This window comes from Vicugna pacos, chromosome 1 (assembly GCF_048564905.1).
Source record: "Vicugna pacos chromosome 1, VicPac4, whole genome shotgun sequence".
Taxonomy (NCBI): domain Eukaryota; kingdom Metazoa; phylum Chordata; class Mammalia; order Artiodactyla; family Camelidae; genus Vicugna; species Vicugna pacos.
The window spans coordinates 62214708-62234490 of NC_132987.1; the positions used below are offsets into that span (position 1 = coordinate 62214708).

General features: G+C 49.2%; 1 protein-coding gene across 10 annotated transcripts; it reads left to right on the top strand.

Moving 5' to 3' along the window:
• The first annotated feature begins 1086 nt into the window (after window positions 1-1086).
• PIGZ (phosphatidylinositol glycan anchor biosynthesis class Z) lies at window positions 1087-19207 on the top strand. 10 transcript variants are annotated; one of them, XM_072963127.1, is made up of 6 exons: window positions 1087-1402; window positions 2167-2255; window positions 7151-7255; window positions 10407-10573; window positions 12486-12694; window positions 15338-19207. In XM_072963127.1, the coding sequence occupies exons 5-6, from the start codon at window positions 12571-12573 to the stop codon at window positions 16903-16905; spliced, it is 1692 nt and encodes a 563-aa protein (XP_072819228.1). In that variant the 5' UTR covers window positions 1087-1402; window positions 2167-2255; window positions 7151-7255; window positions 10407-10573; window positions 12486-12570; the 3' UTR covers window positions 16906-19207. The 10 variants fall into 10 exon arrangements, with proteins under 10 accessions (XP_072819228.1, XP_072819221.1, XP_072819214.1 ...); XM_072963120.1 differs by lacking the exon at window positions 2167-2255 and having other exon boundaries at window positions 7091-7255; window positions 10258-10573; XM_072963113.1 differs by lacking the exon at window positions 2167-2255 and having other exon boundaries at window positions 7091-7255; window positions 12483-12694.
• Window positions 19208-19783: the final 576 nt, after the last annotated feature.

The following is a 19783-nucleotide window of genomic DNA, read 5'->3' on the forward strand; positions in this document are numbered from 1 at the left end:
ATCTGAGTTTTTTCAGAGGTACACAAGTATTACTTTGATTTAAAATGTAGATTAAAGCAGTAAAGACTTCAGTTTGGCAACTAGAGACTAAGATCCCCAGGGAGCAGGGGGCCTGAGGGTGGGGCAGACAGCACCTTCCCCCTGGGCCAGAGCAGGGGAAATGAGCCCTTTTCTGTGCTGCACTCAGTACCTAAAATTTATGGTACTTACAGTATATAAATAATATCTCAACAAAGTAGGTATTGGGTTTGTTTGTTTGCTTGCTTGCTTTTTGTTTTGTGTGAGGGCTGCTGTGAAGCATGAAAGGGAATACAGGTGAAGCGTTTCTGCTCAAGACGTTCCAAAAAACATTTGACTTGGAATGAAGGGCGAGAGGCTCTCTAGGCCTTCTCCCCCGGGAAGCTTAGTAAAACACTCCTCCGCCAGGGGGCAGTGTCGAGTCCGCCGGCCACCACTCTCGGTCTGCAGTCTCGGGCGTGGGCGTGGGAGGCGAGGAGCCCCGCAGTAGCGCGCCGAGCTACGCCCTGGAGCCCGCGAGTGGGAGGCGTTCACCTGCGGAGGGACCAGGAGGGGTGGTTCCAGCGCCGCGTCCCAGCGGCGGGCTTGGCCGCCCGCACTTGCGGGCGCGGCGTCGGGGAAGGGAGCCTGGGCTCTCGGGCGCACGGTGACCTCCTGTGGCCCCGACTCGCAGGCAACTCTGGGCCAGTCACCCGCCCCCGACTTGCGGAATGCAGAGAAGGGGAGGCGGCACCCGCCGCCGGACTGTTTCCAGCACCAAATGCGCGGCGGCCGGCCGCTGCCCGGAAGGAGCTGCTTCGGGCTGAAACCCAACCCGCCTCTCCGGCCCCAATTCCCAAACAAGGCTGGCAGAGCCTCGCCGCAGCGCCTTTCCTCCCGGACCTGCTCCACTCCACATGTCCCCAACACACACACAGAACTCAGAAATTTTCCTTTTGAATGACAAAAGAAGTATGGCCTAGAAACGTTCTGCTTAACTGTCCCTCGTACTAAAAAGGCAGCTCACCAGGCGTGGCTCGCCAGGGAGGGGGCTGCTAGGGGAATGAGCTGGAATGCGGGGAGGGGAAAGGCCAGCCACTGCTCGGCTTGCCATGGCCTAGGGGCCACCGGGGGCCCTCCGTCATCCCCCAGCCGAGGCCACAGCCGGGGCCTCGGGGGACGCCTTCAGCGGCCCCGCCAGCGGGTGCGCCGGTCTCCGGCCCGCTCCGCCGCACCTCCGCCCCGCCTGCGCAATTCCCTGGCTGGGGCAGCGAGGCGGCCGCGCGGAGGACACGCCGCTCGGCTCCTGCCTTCTGGTCGGGGCGGCTCGGGGTCCACCCTCTTTGGGGGCTCTCGCAGGGCCGGAAGCCGCCGGCGGGGCAGGTGCAACCCAGAGCAGCGCGCGGTGAGTCGGGCGGAGCAGCTAGGGAAGAGTTGCTGGGGGTTCACGGTGGGGAGGAGGCTAAGGGCAGGAAGGACGATTGTTTCCATTCCTACATTTGCTAGCTGCTGGAGACTGTGGAGGCAGGCCGGGGAGCTGTGACCCTGCACATTCTAGCTGGCAACTTTCCCCAAATTAGGGTCCGCCGGCTCTGAGGACCGACTTGCCTCTCTAGGGAAGACAGGAGGCTGGTGGTGACGTTTTCTTGGGAAGGGGAAGGGAGGTTGTGGGTATACTCTTCAGAGCGCTAGCTTTGGGCCCAGAGGCCTATATTTGAATCTTCTCCTACTACCGACTGGTGTTCTTGGGTGGTCCCTTTTCTTTACTGAGCCTCAGTTTTCCCATCTATTAAATGGGAATATAATGCTACCTCCCAGGGTTCCTGTGAGAATGAAACCAAAAGACGCTGCAAAATGCTGAGCACGGAACTGTGAGTACACATAGGTCCGCATTTAGCAGAGAAGAATCGCCACTCTATCCTTGCGCAGTGCACTTTGGGCCAGGCCTGCCCTCTCAAGGGTGACAGAATGGCTTTCCTGCCCAGGAATCAATGGGGCACGTCCAAGAGCAAAAGCCCTGTGGCCAAGGATGATCCTGGCGACCTGGCGGCGCTCTGGTTGGTGGCTGCCCTGGCCTTTGCTTGGGACCACAATATGGCAAGGACAATTGCAGCTTTCCTTAAGGACATCCTTCACCCTTCCTTCTTAAGCGTTATTCTTAACCCCCAGACACCTTCGCCTCATAAAAGTGGGAGCAGCTGTCAAAATTATTAACACCTGAAGACTCCCTGCTACAGAGCAGAGTTCCCATTTTGCAGGTGAGAACTGTGAGGTCACAGATGTATCCCAGTTAATGGAGATAACTTAGTCTCTTCCACTCTCCCATATGTGTGTTTAATGCTGTGTGTTGCATTCTCTGTTAATCAGAGAGTAAACATAGGCCCGTTTGGGCAGCCAGAGAAGGAGGCACCAGGGTCAGACATTGCAATGCTTTCAGGATGGGGCGCCCTACAGGGTTTACTGCGGTCCCCAGGGTTGACGTAAGGAAGAAATACGACACCAAATTCAGGAAAGCCACTCTCACCCTCTGCCCCTGGAATGGACCCTGGAGTTTGGAACAAGATCTTGCTCTTGAGGGAAATGGTCCTTGCGCGTTTCGAGCCGGAGAAGACGCCTTTGGCTGTTGCGCAGGGTTCCCCTTCTCCAACGCTCCCCCCTACGCAGTCTTTAAAGCCTCCTCCGAATGCCGGATCCGGAGAAGGAACTGAATCTTGGGCCTGCCGCCTTTTCCCGTAAGCAGCAACCCGGTGGTCTTGTCAGGAAGTTTACGTTTGAAGGTAAAGACGGTTTTTTTTGTATTTTATGAGGTTTTTTTTTGGAATGAGCCACAGCGATGGCTGCCATTCTGGACCATGCTCATTCACAGTTGTGTCCCCAGAGCACGGTGCTCCGCGTACAAAGGGCGCCAGAGAAAGGTGGACCACCAAGAGCCAACCCCTGCTCACTGATTCAGCGAGAAAGTAAAGTGTCTCTTCCCATCCTCTCGTCCCACGGATACGATGCCTTCCCCAGCTCCCCCCGCGCCCGGCCGTAGTGGTTTCCGCTTCGCTGTACCCCTGCCACTAAGATGGTCTGTCCCTGCTGCCTGCCGTCAGACAACCCCCGGCACACGCGCAGGATGCCCCTGTCTGTAGTTATCAGCACGCACTCCCCCGCCCCACAGTCCAGCCTCCGCAGACCTGGGCGCTACCCCTTAATTCTAAAGCCCCCTGCTCCTCCACCCTCGCTGGGCTGTGGGACTTGCAGGATTTGGACCCTAGCGGGGCTCATTCTGTGCGCTTATATGGATACATAACAGGTTCGCATTCTGACTGGGTTTAGGTGAGTAGTTGCCACGCCGCATGGTGTGGGCTCCACCCCCTGGAACGCTGGCGAGAGGCGGCCACGTGGCCTCAGCCTTGCTAGATGAGCAGCAGGTGGGCCTCTTTCTGGAGAACTCCCGCACTTAATTCCAGTGCCCACTATGTCGCCACCTCCTCCGGGGATCTCTGAATCTGTCCTTGACCCTGGCCCCGCAGTGGGCGCATCCAAGTGGACTGGATGAATCTGAATGGATCCCAGACCTGGGGGACTTAAGCCAGACAGGACAGAGAAGGAGTCAGAGCACCAGCAGCCAGTGCAGGGCGCAGCACAAGTGCTGGCACAGGGTGCTCTGAAAATGGGATTTGGGAGGGTGTCTTGGGGATCCAGGCAGTTTTTAAAATCTGTCTTCACTGTAGTGAAGTACCCGGAAGTAGGCACTATTCTTATCCTCATTTTACGGAGCGATTAAGTGTTCTTTCACCATGACAGAGCAAGAATTTGAAACCAGGTCTACCCAATGCCAAAGCTTGTCTTAACCTCCTTACTATAAGCATATCCTGCAAAAGAAGCCATGTGAGCAAAGATGCTGAGGTGAGAAAGAATGCAGAATAGAGGAGGAGACTACGGGGGAGGGGGGAACGTAGTTTCTGGAGCACCCAGCTCTGTCCACAAAGAGGCAGGAGTGAGGCTGGAGAGGATGCTGGGGACCCTGGAGAGCCTTGTAAGCCAAAACAGGAAAGGGGACTTGGTCCTGAGGGTGATGCGGGGCTGACACCCCCCACCCCGAGGTTTTATACAGGAGAGTAATGCACTTTCTCTGGCTGCAGTTAGGAGGGTGGGTGCAGGTGGGGGAGGAAAAGCAGAGAGGTAAGTGCAGTCTACTTTAGATCTAGCTTCTCATGGTGTTTCTCATTATACACACATAGAAAATGATTACTTTTGTATGACACACTGGGGTAATAAAGGGGGCTGTTTGCAACTAGTGGCAATCAACCCAGGGGCTCCAGACACCTGAAGACCCTGCACAGCCACCCCTAGGGCTGAAGACTCTCAGGCAACATGTACCCCAGTCATAGTGGACCTGGACTCAGGTACTAACAGTGAAGGATGAAGAACAATCCTAGATTCAAAGGATGATTAGAGAGCTAAGATAGTATCACATCATGAGGCATGAAGATGGAGGATAACACTTGGGTCTCTGGACTGAATAACTGGATAAACTAGTTCTCTCACTGCTGCAGGGAACATGGGGCCAGGGCTGGTTGATAGGGAAATTATGCCTTCTTTCTAGCTGTCTGTGTTTGAGGGACGTGCAGAAGCCCAACACACAGTGGATCGGGCTCTGGAGTCAGACTGAGTCCAACTCCTACTTTCATCAGCCTCCTGGTTCTGTTGCTTTGAGCAAAAAACTTGATCTCTCTAAACCTATCCATTCATCTATAAGATAGGGATAAGAATAGAATTATAGGTTTGTTATGAGAATAAAATGAAATAATGTACAGTGCCTGGAACATCATAAGTATCTAAAAATGGCAATTCTATTTTGTTATTATTTATTATTATCAGTAAATCTGAAGCTCAGAAAAGAAATAATTTCAAAAATCATCAAAAGGAAATTGAAACCGTGAGAATAAATGAGATGACCCAAAGAGTGTGGATGATGAGAAGGAAGGAAGTTGAAGACCAGGAGCACTGACATTTCAGGGGTGAACAGAGGAAGGGGTGCCTAAGAAGATATAGAGAAGAAGGAGGAAGACCATCAGAGCCTGACGTCATGGAAGCCATGTGTCACAGCTACACAGCTGATCTTCTTTCTCACTTCCTCCTCTCTAAGAGAACCTGATGTTGTGAGGATAAGCACTCTCTGGATGTCTGTGTGCCTCAAAGTAGCCCACAGCCCCAACTTCAAACCAGGAAGTGAGTCCCCACTGGAAATCCCATTTCCCTTGCCAGTGATTGGTTTAGGAAGGTGTATTTGATACCTTTCTGGCCAATGGGACTGAGTGGAAAGTCTGCTGGGGGACTTCTGGAAACGACTCCTTTGATTTAAAGAATTGCACATGCAGATCAAAACCATGATAAGAAACCACTTCACACCCACTAGGATGGCTGGAGTCAAAAAGCCAGACTAATAATGAATGTTGATCAGGATATAGGAAATTCAGAACCTTCATACTGCTGGTGGGAAGCCACTTGGAAAACAGTCTGGCAGTTCTTCAAATGATTAAACACAGAGTTACCATATGACCCAAGAGTTCCATTCCTACGTATGTGCCAAGGGGAGTGAAAATGTTACGTCCACACAGAAACTTCTACACAAATGCTTATAGCAGCATTATTCATAATAGCCAAAAGGTTCAGCTCAAATGTCCGTCAACAGTTGATTGGATACACAAATGTGGTCTGTCCATAAAATGGAATAGTATTTGGCCATAAAAAAGGATGCAGTACTGATACATGCTACGACATGGATAAACCTTGGAAACATTATTCTAAGTGAGAGAAGCCAGCCACAAAAGACCACATACTGTATGATTCCATTCATATGAAAGTCCAGAACAGGGAAATTGATAAAGACAGAAAGTAGATTAGTGGTCCCTTAGGACTGGGGTGGTAGCAGGGGGATGCGGAGTGATAAGTAAAGGATATGAGGTTTCTTCTTGAGGTGATGAAAATGTTCTAAAATTGCTGTGGTGATAGTTGCACATATCTGTGAATAGACTAAAAACCATTGCACTGTACAAATTAGTGAATTATATGATACGTTAATTATATCTCAATAAAACTGTTAAAAAAGAAGCAACAACAAAAAAAGACATATGTAAAAAATACAGACTCTTCTTCTCAACGTTGTCTTGTTTGGTTGGGATGTGGGGAGTGTACCAGCCATCTTGCTACCAGCATGAGGGAGATGTCTGCACAAGGAAACCGGCAGAGTCGCGAGGATCACGGAGAAGCAGCAGAGGAGCCCTGGCAGTAGCAAGCTCTGCTTGTCTTGTTACGTGGCAGGATAAATTGTTTATGCCAGACTGAATCAGAGTTTTTGTTGTTGATGTTATTTCTCAATAACTAAGTACTTTAATCACCAAGAGGTTTAATATAGGGAAGTGGCTTCTTACGAAAACCTCAAGGGTGCTAGATGGTCAGGCTCAAGCTGACCCTCCAGGAATGACTCTTAGAAGCTGCAAAACTGACCCACTATGGGAGCTACCACCTCTCCCCCCCGTGTCAGGAGTGGGGGACACAGCAGGCCACCCCTGGAACTATTGCATTCAAGAACATGGTACATTACTTGTGTTCCAGGGATCGGAAAGCCATAGTCAAACCATCATAGCTGCCTTCAGCAACCACGAAGCTGGTGAATGAACCTGGAACTCTGCTTCAGGAAACTCACCCATCTCCTTGACCTTACTTGCCAGCAGAAAACAAGGCAGCAGGAGGATGGCTTTCCTGACTTCCACCTTCCAGATATCTCCCCCCATTGCCCACGTCCTTTGCTCTCTATTCCCACTTCCATCTCTGCTCTTCTATCTGGAACCACTTTTCCTCCTGCCTGCTACGTGAATGTTGATCAGGATATAGGAAATTCAGAGCTGTTTATACATGTCTACATGTGTATATACATATGTATCTCCTTTTGAGTGTTCTGAGGGTCTGCTTGTGAAGGCCTTTCACGCTTAGTTTACCTGAAAATATCTTTGTTTTACCCTCATTCTTGGGTTGTTTTCCTTAGACATAGAAGATAGACTGTCAGTTATTTTCTCTTCTTTTTCTCTTGTGTTTGTGTTAGTTTTTGTGGGAAAGAGGGCAGCATGTGTCTGGGCCATTTGGTAGTTCCCTTTCCTCACAGAGTGGACGAGATTGTGGGCCACGGCCAGGGCCTAGAAGGCCTCCCATCATGGAGACAGTGGAAGAAATCAGAATGATGGGACACATGGTCAAGGTGGAAAAGCAGGTGAGTGTGGCATGGAGTTTCACTGGTGTGGCAGAGCTGGTCATTTGTCAAGAAGCTCTGGAAGGCCTCGGGGACGAGGACAAGGGGAGGGTACGCTTCTCAGGCCACAGCCCAGAAACGCCCCTGCCCCCTAGGGAGGCACAAGCAGTGACCACACATCCCCTGTCCGACTGACCTGTAGTGATTTCCTTTTAGCATATGTATCTTCTTATCCATGAAGGCCTGTTGCCTGCAGCTGCTTCTGATACCAAATTATCAGAGTTCAGAATGGGAAGTAGAAGCCCGCAGAAAAAGAATCTAAACAGGGAATCCGATACTAAGTCATCAGGTGCACTGGAAAGATGGGCTATAGTTTGGTCTTCCAGGGAAGACTCTGAACACCCAGAAGTGACTCACTGGAGGAGTTACCGTTTGTGTGGCAGTTAGGCAAGTGTAAAGGCTACCTTAGAACTCAGTCGGATTTAGTGACACAGCAATATTGCTGAGAATCAGGATGAATCAGGATGCCACCATAACTGCAGTTGCCCCCAAAGCTGGATTGGACACTGGAAAGCTGCTGCAGGGAACCCCATGAATCCATGCTCTTGTTTGCCAGGAGGAAACAATGAAAACTGCAGGAATAGGGCTTGTGTCACATCTGCTTTCTAAATTCTTTAAATCTAATGTGCATAACTCAACTTCAAGGGATCTACAAAATGTAGCTTTTTGTTTCCCAGCCTTTTATAGTATGCAAAGAGACTCTGGAAGGAGATCAGAATCGTGGAGGGATCCCTGTTGTCAAATGGCAGGCAGTGTAGGGGCCTGAAGTGGCCACTGGTTTGACAGTTAGAAAAACAACAAGGCTCTAGAGAGGGCAGTGGTGGTGAGAAAAGCCAAACTGTATTGGGTAGGACAGTTAACAAGGCATGAGGATTGAATTCTGTGAATGTGGATGGCTTGAGGTTTCCTGTGAAGGGAAGAGGAGAGGGAGGCAGTGGCTAGAGGGCACATCCAGTCTCAAGGAGAGTTTGGGCTGGATCTTTCTCTAAGAATGGTAGAGAATCAAACATGTTTATGGATGGAAGGGGAAGTTCCAACTGAAGAGAACAGAGAGAGCAAGTAGATACATGAAGGACGGAGAGCTTGCAGCTGGTGGAAGGGATGCTCGCTTTCCATAGAAAGATGTTCATGATATTTTGCTAAGTGACAAAAGAATATTATAAAGCGAACATTGTATGATTCCTTTTCTGGTTTAAAAATATGTGATACTTTAAAAACACTCACTGAATTGTCAGATAGCCTTCCTTCATAGAGACAAAATTCAATTCCAGTGTTGCAAGGCGGCACCACTGAGCTGGAGCAGCGCAGCCAATGGCATCGGCTTGGGCAGGATAAGAGTGGGAGAGGGTGGGATGGAGGATGGCTGACTTGTATTCTCCATTCGGCCACAGCCTGGCTCTCTCCATAGGCCTCACGCTCAAGTCATGATCTCAGCTCAGCCACCTTTCCAAGCAGGCTGCCAACAGTTCTTGAACCAGCTTCAGAAGCCTAGGCATAGCCCCTCCTCATCCCATCCACCTTCAACAATCCTGGAGACATCCAGGTTCCCCATAGTAGTCTGGGGCCACATCCCGAAAAAGCACTGATGTGATTGCAGTACAGTCCCCTGATGTGTCCTGTTACCCCCAAATCATGGCCACAAAGTTTTGCTGACCAATGCTGTCTCATAAGTACAAGACTTCCTTGAAAATACCTTGATATGGCTTAAACTAACTTAGCTTTTCTCAAACTCCATATTATCTCTCAACATGACAATTTACTATGCCAACCATATGAGTGTATGTATATATGATATTTATACATATATACATATGTATATAAATACTCTATCCTGTGTTATTATTGTATGTGCATTGTAAGTCTGGGACCATTTTTAATCATATCATTGGCTTCAGGCTTTTCTTTTTTTTGGGGGGGAAGTGGTGCCTAATTAAGTGAATTCAGGCTGAAAAACCTATATGAGGGTAGGCTCATGGACCTAGCTGATAAACAACAGTAAAAGGGTAAATAAGTTTTAGTATATTCATCCAGTGAAATAACACATTGCAGTGAAAGGCTATGCATCTGAGAGGATTAACCCTGCACTGGAAACTGTAATGGAAAACTCCCCTGAAGCAGCTGTCTTGCAAGACAAGACTGTGCTGATTCTCCTCAGGGCCACCCCCACCACTTCTTTTGCTTCCAGGCATATAATTAGACTCAAGTCCCCACAGGTCCCTAAAGGTGAGGTGTAACCCACAAGGACATGTGCTACACACCGAAAAACTGCATGATTTTTCCAGTTTATACAGACAGTGAGCTGGGGAATATGAGATTGGAATGTTAGAGTGGAGTGTTATGTAAAACCCGCTCACCAGCCCCAGGAAGGTGCAAAGCACACAGTTCTCACCATGACACATCCCTCCCACCCTTGCAGCCTCACCCCACCCAGCCTGGAAGAGAAGAGAAGAGCCATGACCCACCTTTACCAGTACTTTTCCTAGTTCCCTGGATCAGACCAGCTTGTCATATGCCCAGCCCTGAACCAATCAGTGTGGCCAATGGAATGAGAAATGTTATTTGGCTTAAACCACTGAGGGTCTATACCTGGGTCTGGGGATAGGATCAGATCCCAAGCCGCATAGCTGAAAATTGGTGGTAGGGGGTGAGGAGTACAGTTCTCAGGAGGAATTCGGTGTGCTGTTACCTGGAAAGGGAATAGATGGTGGGCACTAAACAGATGTCCCCTGGCTGAATTTCCTGTTGCTGCAGAGGGAAAGCAGTGCAGACTTAGGATCCAGGCTTGTTCTGTAACTAGTCGCATCAGGGCAGGGCAGGCTGGGTTTCTGTGTTCTCAATCAGTGTGATGGATTTGATATTTTATTCTAACCATGTAAAAGCTCTGTACTTAGAGAAACATTTCAAACACATGCATAAACATATCTAGACAGTTGGACTAAACCAAATCCCGTTTATTTTTATAGCCAGTCAAAGTGCTGATTTAGAGACTGTCCTAGTGCTGGAGGAGGTCATGGGGGATGTGGTCGCTGGTTGACTCCAAGCTGGACCCAGGAAACTGGAAGCCCATCCCCAACCCCATCCTTGGAATGTGTGCTCTGCTTGCCTTCCTCAGGCCAGAAGCTACCCAAGGACACAGCTTTGAGACAGTCATGTGGTGTTGAGACCATCTGGATGGCACACAGGATGGAGCCCAGTTAAGACCTCTACATAAACTTTAAGATTCTGGCAGGCGGGTGCAGAGATCTGTTCATCTTGTAGCAGCCACCCAAGACAAGCTTGGTAAGTATGTTCTCTTGCTTATTAAACCTGCCACCCACCAATCTGCAGTAGTCTGCCTCTTTCTTCAGTCTCTCCCTGCCTTTTGCCTTTAGGGCCAGTTCAGAAGTTCCCAATGAGGTTGTGAACTAATACCTAGAGTGTCTGGAGCAACTTGATTTTATTATTTGTGCCTCAACTAGAAGTGGTAACAGCAACCTCCCACTGATCACTTGTATAGGCAAGCTCTGTATATTAAGTGCCCTCCATGCATCAGCTCTTTAAACCTCCCTCAACCCTATGAGCTTGATATCATCTGACTTTCCCGACAAGGAACCCGAGGTTTGGGGATACAGGTAGCTTGCCCGAGCTAACACAGCTAATAATGGCAGAGCTGGGCTCTGAACCAGGCCTGCCGGACTGCGAAGTTTGTTCTCTGTGATGGGTATCATGCTTTCCCCCTACCCCTAACCCCGCCCCACACACCCCCGCCCCATCTTGCAGCCTGCATATTGGCTATTAATGAAAAAAAAATTCAGATTCAACCTTTCCAACCCAGTGCTAAGTTTTATCTCATCTTCTATCTGAAAACTCTACTCTAAAATTCAGGATATTCACTGGCTCTGGAAAAATAGTCTGTATGATTCGGTTGCAACGTTAGAGCAGAGGCTGCAAAATTTATCTTTTAAGCTCCATGAGGTTTTAGTATCAAGAGGCTCCTTTTCAGCATCTGCCAGATTCCTATTCTGTTGCTTCACTCTGTCGTGTCTCCTCTGTTATGACCTGATATCACGCCTGCGAACAAAAGCTGTTTAAGGTCAGCCTTTAAAATATCAAAGCTGAGAAGTCAGGGAACAGTTGCCGTATGTGTCTCTGGGGGAGCAGCAAACACGCCGTCAGACTTGTTTTTCTGTTCACCCGAGATAATACATTGGTGTTGATAAAAAATGTCCATCATGCAGTAGGCTCGTGTTCCTGCTGGTCTTTGAGTTATAGGAGTGAGAATCCCCATCAGGAGGAGTCTGCTGAGGCTGCTGTAACAGGATACCCCAGGCTGGGTGGCTTATAAACAACAGAGCTTAATTTCTCACGGTTCTGGAGGCTGGACGTCTAAGATCAGGGTGCCAGCATGATGAGGGCCCTCTCCCTAGCTCAGAGCCAGCACCTTCTCACTGTGTCCTCACATGGTGGAAGGGGTGAAGGAGCTCTTTTACAAATGGCTGGTGTCTCTTTTTCAAGAACACCAATCCCATTCATGAGGGAACCACCCTCTTGACCTAAGCAGCTCCCAAAAGTCCCACCTCCTGGTACCATCACATTAGGATTTCAACATATACATTTGGGAAGGGGTTGGGCACAAACATTCAAACCATAGTGGTAAGTTTCTATCACCTTCCAAAAGGGAGGTTCCAGGATGTTGGAAACTTGGAGGGAGAGACTGGAGACAGTGGGGTCAAATGTAGTTCATTTTTGCAGAGAAATGGATGGAAGCTGTTGAGGTTCCTAAGTTTCCAGAAGTGTAAGAACCAGGCTGCAATGTTGGTTTGTGAATAGGAGCTGGTGAATAGGATGGGGCTGTGAGACCTAGATATGGAAGGTACCCTCATCCTACTTGCACATGTCATATATAGACACTTAACAGAATGTCATATTAGCAAATGTATTTAGCAAATGTCATATTTAAACACTTAGCAAATATGGTTAGCAAGCAACTGGGTTACTCAACAGAGGCCTCAGTTTCCCCATCTGTAAAATGGAGATAATAAGGCTCACTGTCCCAGACTGTGGAAAGGGTTAAATGAGATCTGTATGTAAAGTTCCTGGCATTTAGCAGGGCTTAGTAAATAGCTGCTATTTTTATCAACATTTTGAGTTTGTTCAGACAATTAAACATATAATTTACATTATAAAGACTAACAAATGTTATCCTCAGCAGATGCCGATTTGTGGAACCAGAATAGCATCTGTAGCAGCTGAAGTCATCCTAGGCTCTTGGCCCAGTGTCTTGGGAGCCATTTGACATGAAGATGGCAGCCAGGGTGCTTTGGGGCAGCCTCAGCCTCCTCCGCCTGGTGTGGTGTCTCCTTCCACAGACAGGCTATGTGCACCCCGATGAGTTCTTCCAGTCACCCGAGGTCATGGCAGGTAAAGCTCCCCATGTGTGGTTAAGATAAGTTGCAACAAAGTCTGATTGAAGAGCTGATTGGATATTTAGTGTGGAGGGAGAAAAATATGCAGGTGAGCAGTAAATCCACCAGCCTTTCTGGCATAAGAACTTAGGAGTGGGGCTTCACATCACCTTCCTAAATGGTGACAGTGACCTTCTAAATGATACCAGTGAAATGCCAGCCTCTTTGATGTTTTCCTGCTGATACCAACAGTACAGGTCATTCAGAATGAAAACTGATTTGGGCTTCTCAGTGGAAGGATTTTGGAGTTGGGCTTCCCCAGTGGTTGCAGAAGCTTACACAGGGATGTAATATAATGAAACTTTTCTTCCATACATTCATGTGATGGCTGGCGGAACCCAGACCTAGAATGTTCACTTGTTAGAACTTACCTTCTACATGGTATAGGACATATCATGAAGTTGGTTGCCAGATACCTTGAGGCTTTTCAGATACTGTGATCACGAGGCTTCCTCCTCATGGTTCAAGATGGCTGCTTGAGCTCCAGCCATTGAGTCTAAAACCAAGTCTTTCCAGCCACCAGAGAAGAGATGGGCATGCCTGCTCTCTTTAACGGCTTATTTTGAAAGTCATACTTTTTGCCCATTTCCATCCCATTGGTCAGAATGTATCACGTGACCACACCTAGCTGCAAAGGAAAGCTGAAAAATATAGTCTTTATATGTGACCAAATGCCCAGCTAAAGAGACCAAGGAAGAAAGAGCAAATGGATACTGGGGAGACATCAGGTATTTCTGCCACAGGGCTCAACAGGTAGATTTGGTTTTAAAGCTGAAAGGCCCAGTCTTCTTTTCTACCCCTGTTTTTTTTTGTCGCTGTTTTTTTAACCTGAGCCAGTAAAAAGCAGCCAGATTGATCTGATCTTAGATTTTCTGTTTCCCTTTCACCTTCTGACATAGAGAAAACTGCCAAAAGGCTGGAGGAATAAGATGGAGATGTAAAGAGCCTTAAACAATCAGCAGTGTTATCAAGTGTGCGATGCTGTGGGGCTTGGAGCTAAGATGCAGAAATTAAGAGTTTGTCTCCCTCACTCTTACCTTTCAGAGCTCTGGGACGGGGCACAGGGTCATGACTAGCCCCAGGCAGCAAGTAATTTTAATATAATTTTACTGCTTGAATACACTCTTCTTATTAAAAAAACCCTAAGAATTGTTTTGTCTATAAAACTAAAGTCACTTGTGACCATAACCACAGTTGCTCATTCTCCCCCCCGATCCTCGTGCTGCCTGTCCGTGATGACAGTCACAATCACAGAGGTGCATGTTTGACTCTGGCTTTGGAACTTTAGAACTCCTAGGAGAGGAATGCAGTCTCCCACTGCTCCTCCCCAGCCATCTTGTCCAGAGCACGTTCTCACCTCACTTCCCAGGTGTGGGGCCTTGGAAGGGCAGAGCTCCCCTGATTCATTTCTGCTGCGTAACAACCCATCAGAAACCTAGAGCTTAAAACTCTCAGCTCACAGTTCCGTAAATCAGAAGTCCAGCCTGGGCTCTCTGTTCAGGGTATCATAAGGTATGGGCTGATTTCTTGTCTGGAAGCTCTGGGGGAAGTCTGCATCTAAGCTCATTCTGGCTGCTGGACAATTTTAGTTTATTGAGGCTATAGAACTAAGTCCCATTTCCTTGTTTGCTGTCAGCCAAGGGCTGCTCTCAGCTCCTAGAGGCCACCCACATTCCTTGCCAGTGGCCCCCTTCATCTTTGAGGGGGTTGTTTGTTTTAGTTGATTTACAACATTAGTTTCAGGTGTACAGCAAAGTGATTCAGATATATATATATATATCTGAATATATATGTATGTGTGTGTGTGTGTGTGTGTATATATATCCAATTCTTTTCTATTAAGGGTTATTACAAGATATTGAATATAACCCCTTGTGCTATACAGTAGGTCCTTGTTGTTTATCTGTTTTACATATAATAGTATGTGTATGTTAATCCCAAACTCCAAATTTATCCCCACCCCCCCTTTTCCCTTTGGTAACCATAGTTTGTTTTCTTTGTCTGTGGGTCTATTTCTGGTTTGTAAATAGGTTCATTTGCATCATTTTTTTAGATGCCACATACAAGTGATATCATTTGATATGTCTTTCTCTGTCTGATTAACTTAGTATGATCATCTCTAGGACCATCTATGTTGCTGCAAATGGCATTATTTCACTCTTTTTATGGCTGAATAATCTTCCATGGTGTATATATACCACATGTCTTTTTTATCCAGTCATCTGTTGACTGACATTTAGGTTGTTTCCGTGTCTTGCTATGGTATATAGTGCTGCTATGAACAATGGCCCCCTCCATCTTTAAGCCAGCAAATCCTTCTCGTCTTAGGTGTCCTCTTCTGCCACCAGCTGGAGAAAACTGATTTAAAGAGCTCCTGAGATTTTGTCACGCGCACCCAGGTTATCTCCCTATCTTAGGGTCAGCTGTCCCCGGCAACCTGACCTAATCACAGGAGTAAAATCCATCATCTTCCCAGTCCCAAGGATTATGTTGGGGCTTGGATAGTAGAGGGCTGGGAAACCTTGATGGCCATCCTAGAATTTTGTCTATCACATTCTCTGAGCTTGGACCTGGCTCACCCCTGCTTCTCTCTCTGCAGAGGACGTCCTGGGCATAGAGGCTGCACGGCCATGGGAGTTTCATCCCAGCAGCCCCTGCCGCACGGTGGTCTTCCCCCTGCTGACCTCTGGCTCTGCCTTCTGGCTGCTCAGGCTCTGGGAAGAGTGGGGGGCATGGCCTGGCCCAGTGAGTGGCTATGTGCTGCTGGTGGGGCCCCGACTCCTCCTTACCGCCCTCTCCTTTGCCCTGGACATGGCTGTGTACCACCTGGCCCCACGCTGGGGGGCGGAGCGCTGGAATGCCCTGGTCCTGCTGTCTGGTTCCTACGTCACCTTGGTCTTCTACACAAGGACCTTCTCCAATGCCATCGAGGGACTGCTCTTTGCGTGGCTGCTGGTACTGGTATCCCCCCGTGCAGCTTGGACCCCTATACCCATGAAGCCTGCTCCAGGACCGTGGTGGCAGAGCTGGCTTCTTGGGGGCATTGTGGCTGCTGGCTTCTTCAACCGGCCCACCTTTCTGGCCTTTGCTCTAGTCCCCCTCTTCCTCTGGGGAACTTATGGAGCCACAAACTCCAGCTTGAAGTCACTGACCAAGGAAGCCCTGGTGTTGCTCCCAGGGGCGACCCTCACAGCAGCAGTGTTTGTGGCTGTGGACAGCTGGTATTTCTCCAGTCCATCTAGATCCAGTACCCTTGTCCTTACACCTGCCAACTTCTTGCACTACAACCTGGATCCTGTAAACCTGGCAAGGCACGGCACGCATATGCGGCTCACTCACCTGGCAGTCAATGGCTTCCTGCTCTTTGGGGTGCTGCACGCCCAGGCCCTGCAGGCTGCGTGGCAACAGCTACAAGCCTGCCTCCAGGCCTTCGCACCAACGGGCTTCCCGAGGATGCTGGGCGCCCGGAGCCTGCGGTCCTGCTCCAGGTCTCACCTCCTGCTCCTCTACTTCATGCCCCTGGCCCTGCTGTCTGCCTTTAGCCACCAGGAGGCTCGGTTCCTGATCCCTCTCCTGGTCCCCCTGGTTCTGCTTTGTAGTCCACAGAGCCAGCTCGTGCCCCACAAGGGCACTCTGGTCCTCTTCAATGCCCTGGGCGCCCTCTTCTTTGGCTGCCTGCACCAGGGGGGCCTACTGCCTGGCCTGGGGCATTTGGAGCAGGTGGTTCACACTCCCATGCTCCCGCAGGTACCTACCCACTACACGCTTCTCTTCACCCACACCTACATGCCCCCCCGGCACCTCCTACACCTCCCAGGCCTGGGGTCGCCTGTGGAGGTGGTGGACATGGGTGGGACTGAGGACCGGGTCCTGTGCCAAGTCCTGAACAGCTTCATCAGACAGCCAGCCTGCCAGGTGGCTGGTGGGCCATGGCTCTGCCGTCTTTTTGTGGTGATCCCTGGCACCGCCAGGCCCACCGTGAAGAAGTGCAGCTTCCCCCTCAAGAATGAGACACTCATCTTTCCCCACTTGACCCTTGAGGACCCACCAGCCCTGTCCTCCCTGCTGAGTGGGGCTTGGAGGGACCTTCTCAGCCTTCACATCCTGGAGCTGGGGGAGAAGCCTGACAATATGACAGGAAGTCCACTGTCCAAGATTCAGCCATAGGTGAAGGTACCGCTCCGTCTACATGGGTAGCTGGATGAGGACAGAGCCCTGACTCTTTTCCTTTCCAGAATTCCCACCACTGTCTCTCCTGTGCACAGTCTTCAGCTGCTTCACCTTCTGAGTAAACTGACACCCATTTTCCCTCAAAGACCAAAGATCTGACCAACCACAGTCCTGATGCCAAGGTCCCCAAAGAATTGATATAATCAACAATGCCGAATGTCTGTCCCTGCCCTATTCCTTCCAGCCACTGTGATGTTTTAAATATATAAATAGTACCTGGGTGTGAAAGGAGACAATGATCTCCTAATGACATTCCTGAACGACCTCTCCCAAACCTTCCAGGATGCCTTACTTCTTGCTGGCATGACAACCCTTAGGCCTCCTAGGTAACTGGAAGGAGGCAGTGTAGTGACGTAGAAAGAGCAGGTAGCTCAGATTCAGGGCACCTAGTTCTAGTCCCTGGTCTGCTTACACTGGCTATGTGAGCTTAAAAAAGCCCCTTTCCTTCACCCAGCCTTAGTCTTCCAATCTGTAGGATGGATCAGAGTGTCTCTGAGGTGTCTGCCAGCACAGGAACACTGTGTTGTTCCTGAGCCTGCGGCATGTGTCCCCTGGCTAGATAGGCATGTCTCTCTCAAAGCTCTTTAAGTATAGAAGTAGGTGTGGTGTTGTATTTTATGGCACTTTGGTGCCTGCTGTCTCATCGCTGTCTCTGGAACTTTTCTCCGCACCCAGTCTCCTCTACTCCTGTCCTGAGAGAAGTAGTGGAACACTTCTCCATCTCACCTTTCAGGGATCGGGGAACCCAGATGTTCTCCCTCCTCTGCCAGCCCCAGGGGAAATGGAGACACCAGGCTCAGTCAGCATCAGTGGCACTTGAGCACAAATCCTTAAGTTTGGTCTTGTTACTTTCCAAGCCCCTGTCTGAAGCTCCTCTTCATAAGATGGAGAGCAAAGAACCCCTGCTGCCCTGGTGGAAGCCATCACGCCTGGGCACGCTGCTCCCTCCGACACAGGGCACCCCAACTGGGACCCTCGGGGACTGCGGCACCAAGCCTGTCCTCATTCTCCCTCCTCGCAGCCTTGACATCTCGTGAGAAGAGACGCCCAGGCCACAGACAGCAGTATGCTGGAGGTCAGCACAGAGCAGGAGACCAAACCTGTACAAATGACCAAATCTGAGCACTTTTCTAGCCCTTACTTCTGCTGCCTGAAGCCTGTGTCACCTGAAAGTTCCACTCCCACAAGTAAGCTGCTCTGATGCTGCTGCTGGGGTCTTAGTGCCACACGTTCCTCGGGACTCCAGCCCCTAGGGAGAGGAGTCAGTGGTATGCTGGTAAATGTTTAGCAGCCCCTTCTCTGGGGCAGAACAGCCCCAATTTGTAGCATTTGTCAGTTTCTGTGCTGTAAATACCCTCACCATGGCCACTTTCAAACTGCTAAAATTATATTACCGAACTCCGAGTTGGGAGGAGATGCCAAGGACCTCTCTCCTGAGTCAGTGCAAGCTGGCTGTAGCACACTCTGGAGAGTTCCCTCTTTTAGACTCTGTAGTACCCGTTCATGGTAGTTCCTTGTTCTTGTGGTTTATGTTTCTGTTTTGACCCTGAGATTGTCTTCCTACTGCTACTGGGCACCTGATAAGCACTTATTTGCTTACTGTGAAGCCAAAGATGGCTTTTCTGACTATAAAAACCAAGTGCCACTTGGAGACATCCTAGACTCTAAAAGTCCCAAATTCCTCTGGGATTCTTGGGACTTCTGTCTCTTCCCTCCCCAAGTTGGGTTCACAGCCTCAGAATTCCCTGGAGGAACAGCTGGCATAGCAGTCCACATAGATTGCAGTGGTCTGAGCTCTATCAAATTGATCTATAAAGTGTTGGTATCTAGATTTGTGTGGCATTAAGGGGTGATTTAGAATTGCCCTGCAGGGTAGCGGAGTTTGTTGCTTCTCTGCTTCACTTTCTGGCAAAGCTTAGAAGAGCTTGAAAGGCACGCTGGGAGATTGCTGCCACTGGGGATGGTGGGAAGAATTTGTCCTGTTTATTTAGTAACAGGGTAACTGCTGGGATGACAAGCCAGTGACTACAGTGGAGGCTTCCCCAATGAAGCAGGGAGGCATCCAAATCACCTCTAGCTGGAGCAGAAAATGCCCAGTTTTCTGTCTCTGCTCTCAGACTTCTACAAAAATGGAGAGAACTTAGTCCTTACTTTTTCCACAAAAAAAATAAACAACTGCCTCCATCTCCTGCTGTCCTTCCTTTCTTACCAAATGGTCAGTTGGTCTAGAAGCTTCATTATTTCCTGCACTGTTCCTGTTTTTGTCTCTGCCAGTCTAGAGAAAGACCCAGATCTGAATGTGCTTGCTCATATTGAGGGTAGGGGGTCTGGCTGGGGACTGCGAACATTCTGCCGCTGACACCCAGTTCCAGAGAGTCAGATTGACACCAATGAGGCAAACAAGGCAGTAGAATGAACAAGCTCCTAGGGCTCCTCACTGCCAAGCTCACAAGAGAATCCAGGGAATTGCCTTTGGTCTGGGAGAGGGAGGATACTAAACTAGAACTTTGGTCATGAGAAGAGTAGGACACTGGCCTCAAAGAGGATATTAAATAGAAGCACCTCTGATGGGAAGACTGGAGAATGGGCTATCAAATTAGAACTTTCACCGTTAGGAAAGTGGAAGACAAGCTACTTTTACTTTTCTATCCCTGGGGAGGGGGTGTCTCTGGCCCTATCCAGCTCCCTCTGTGACTGGTGGAGAAGTTAGAGTGTAAGTTCTAATGGTCACCAGCCTAAAAGCTTCTCCTGTGGCTTTGAGCTTTCTAGATTGCATGATTTCTAGATGTAGCCTGATTAAAGGGGATCAGAAATT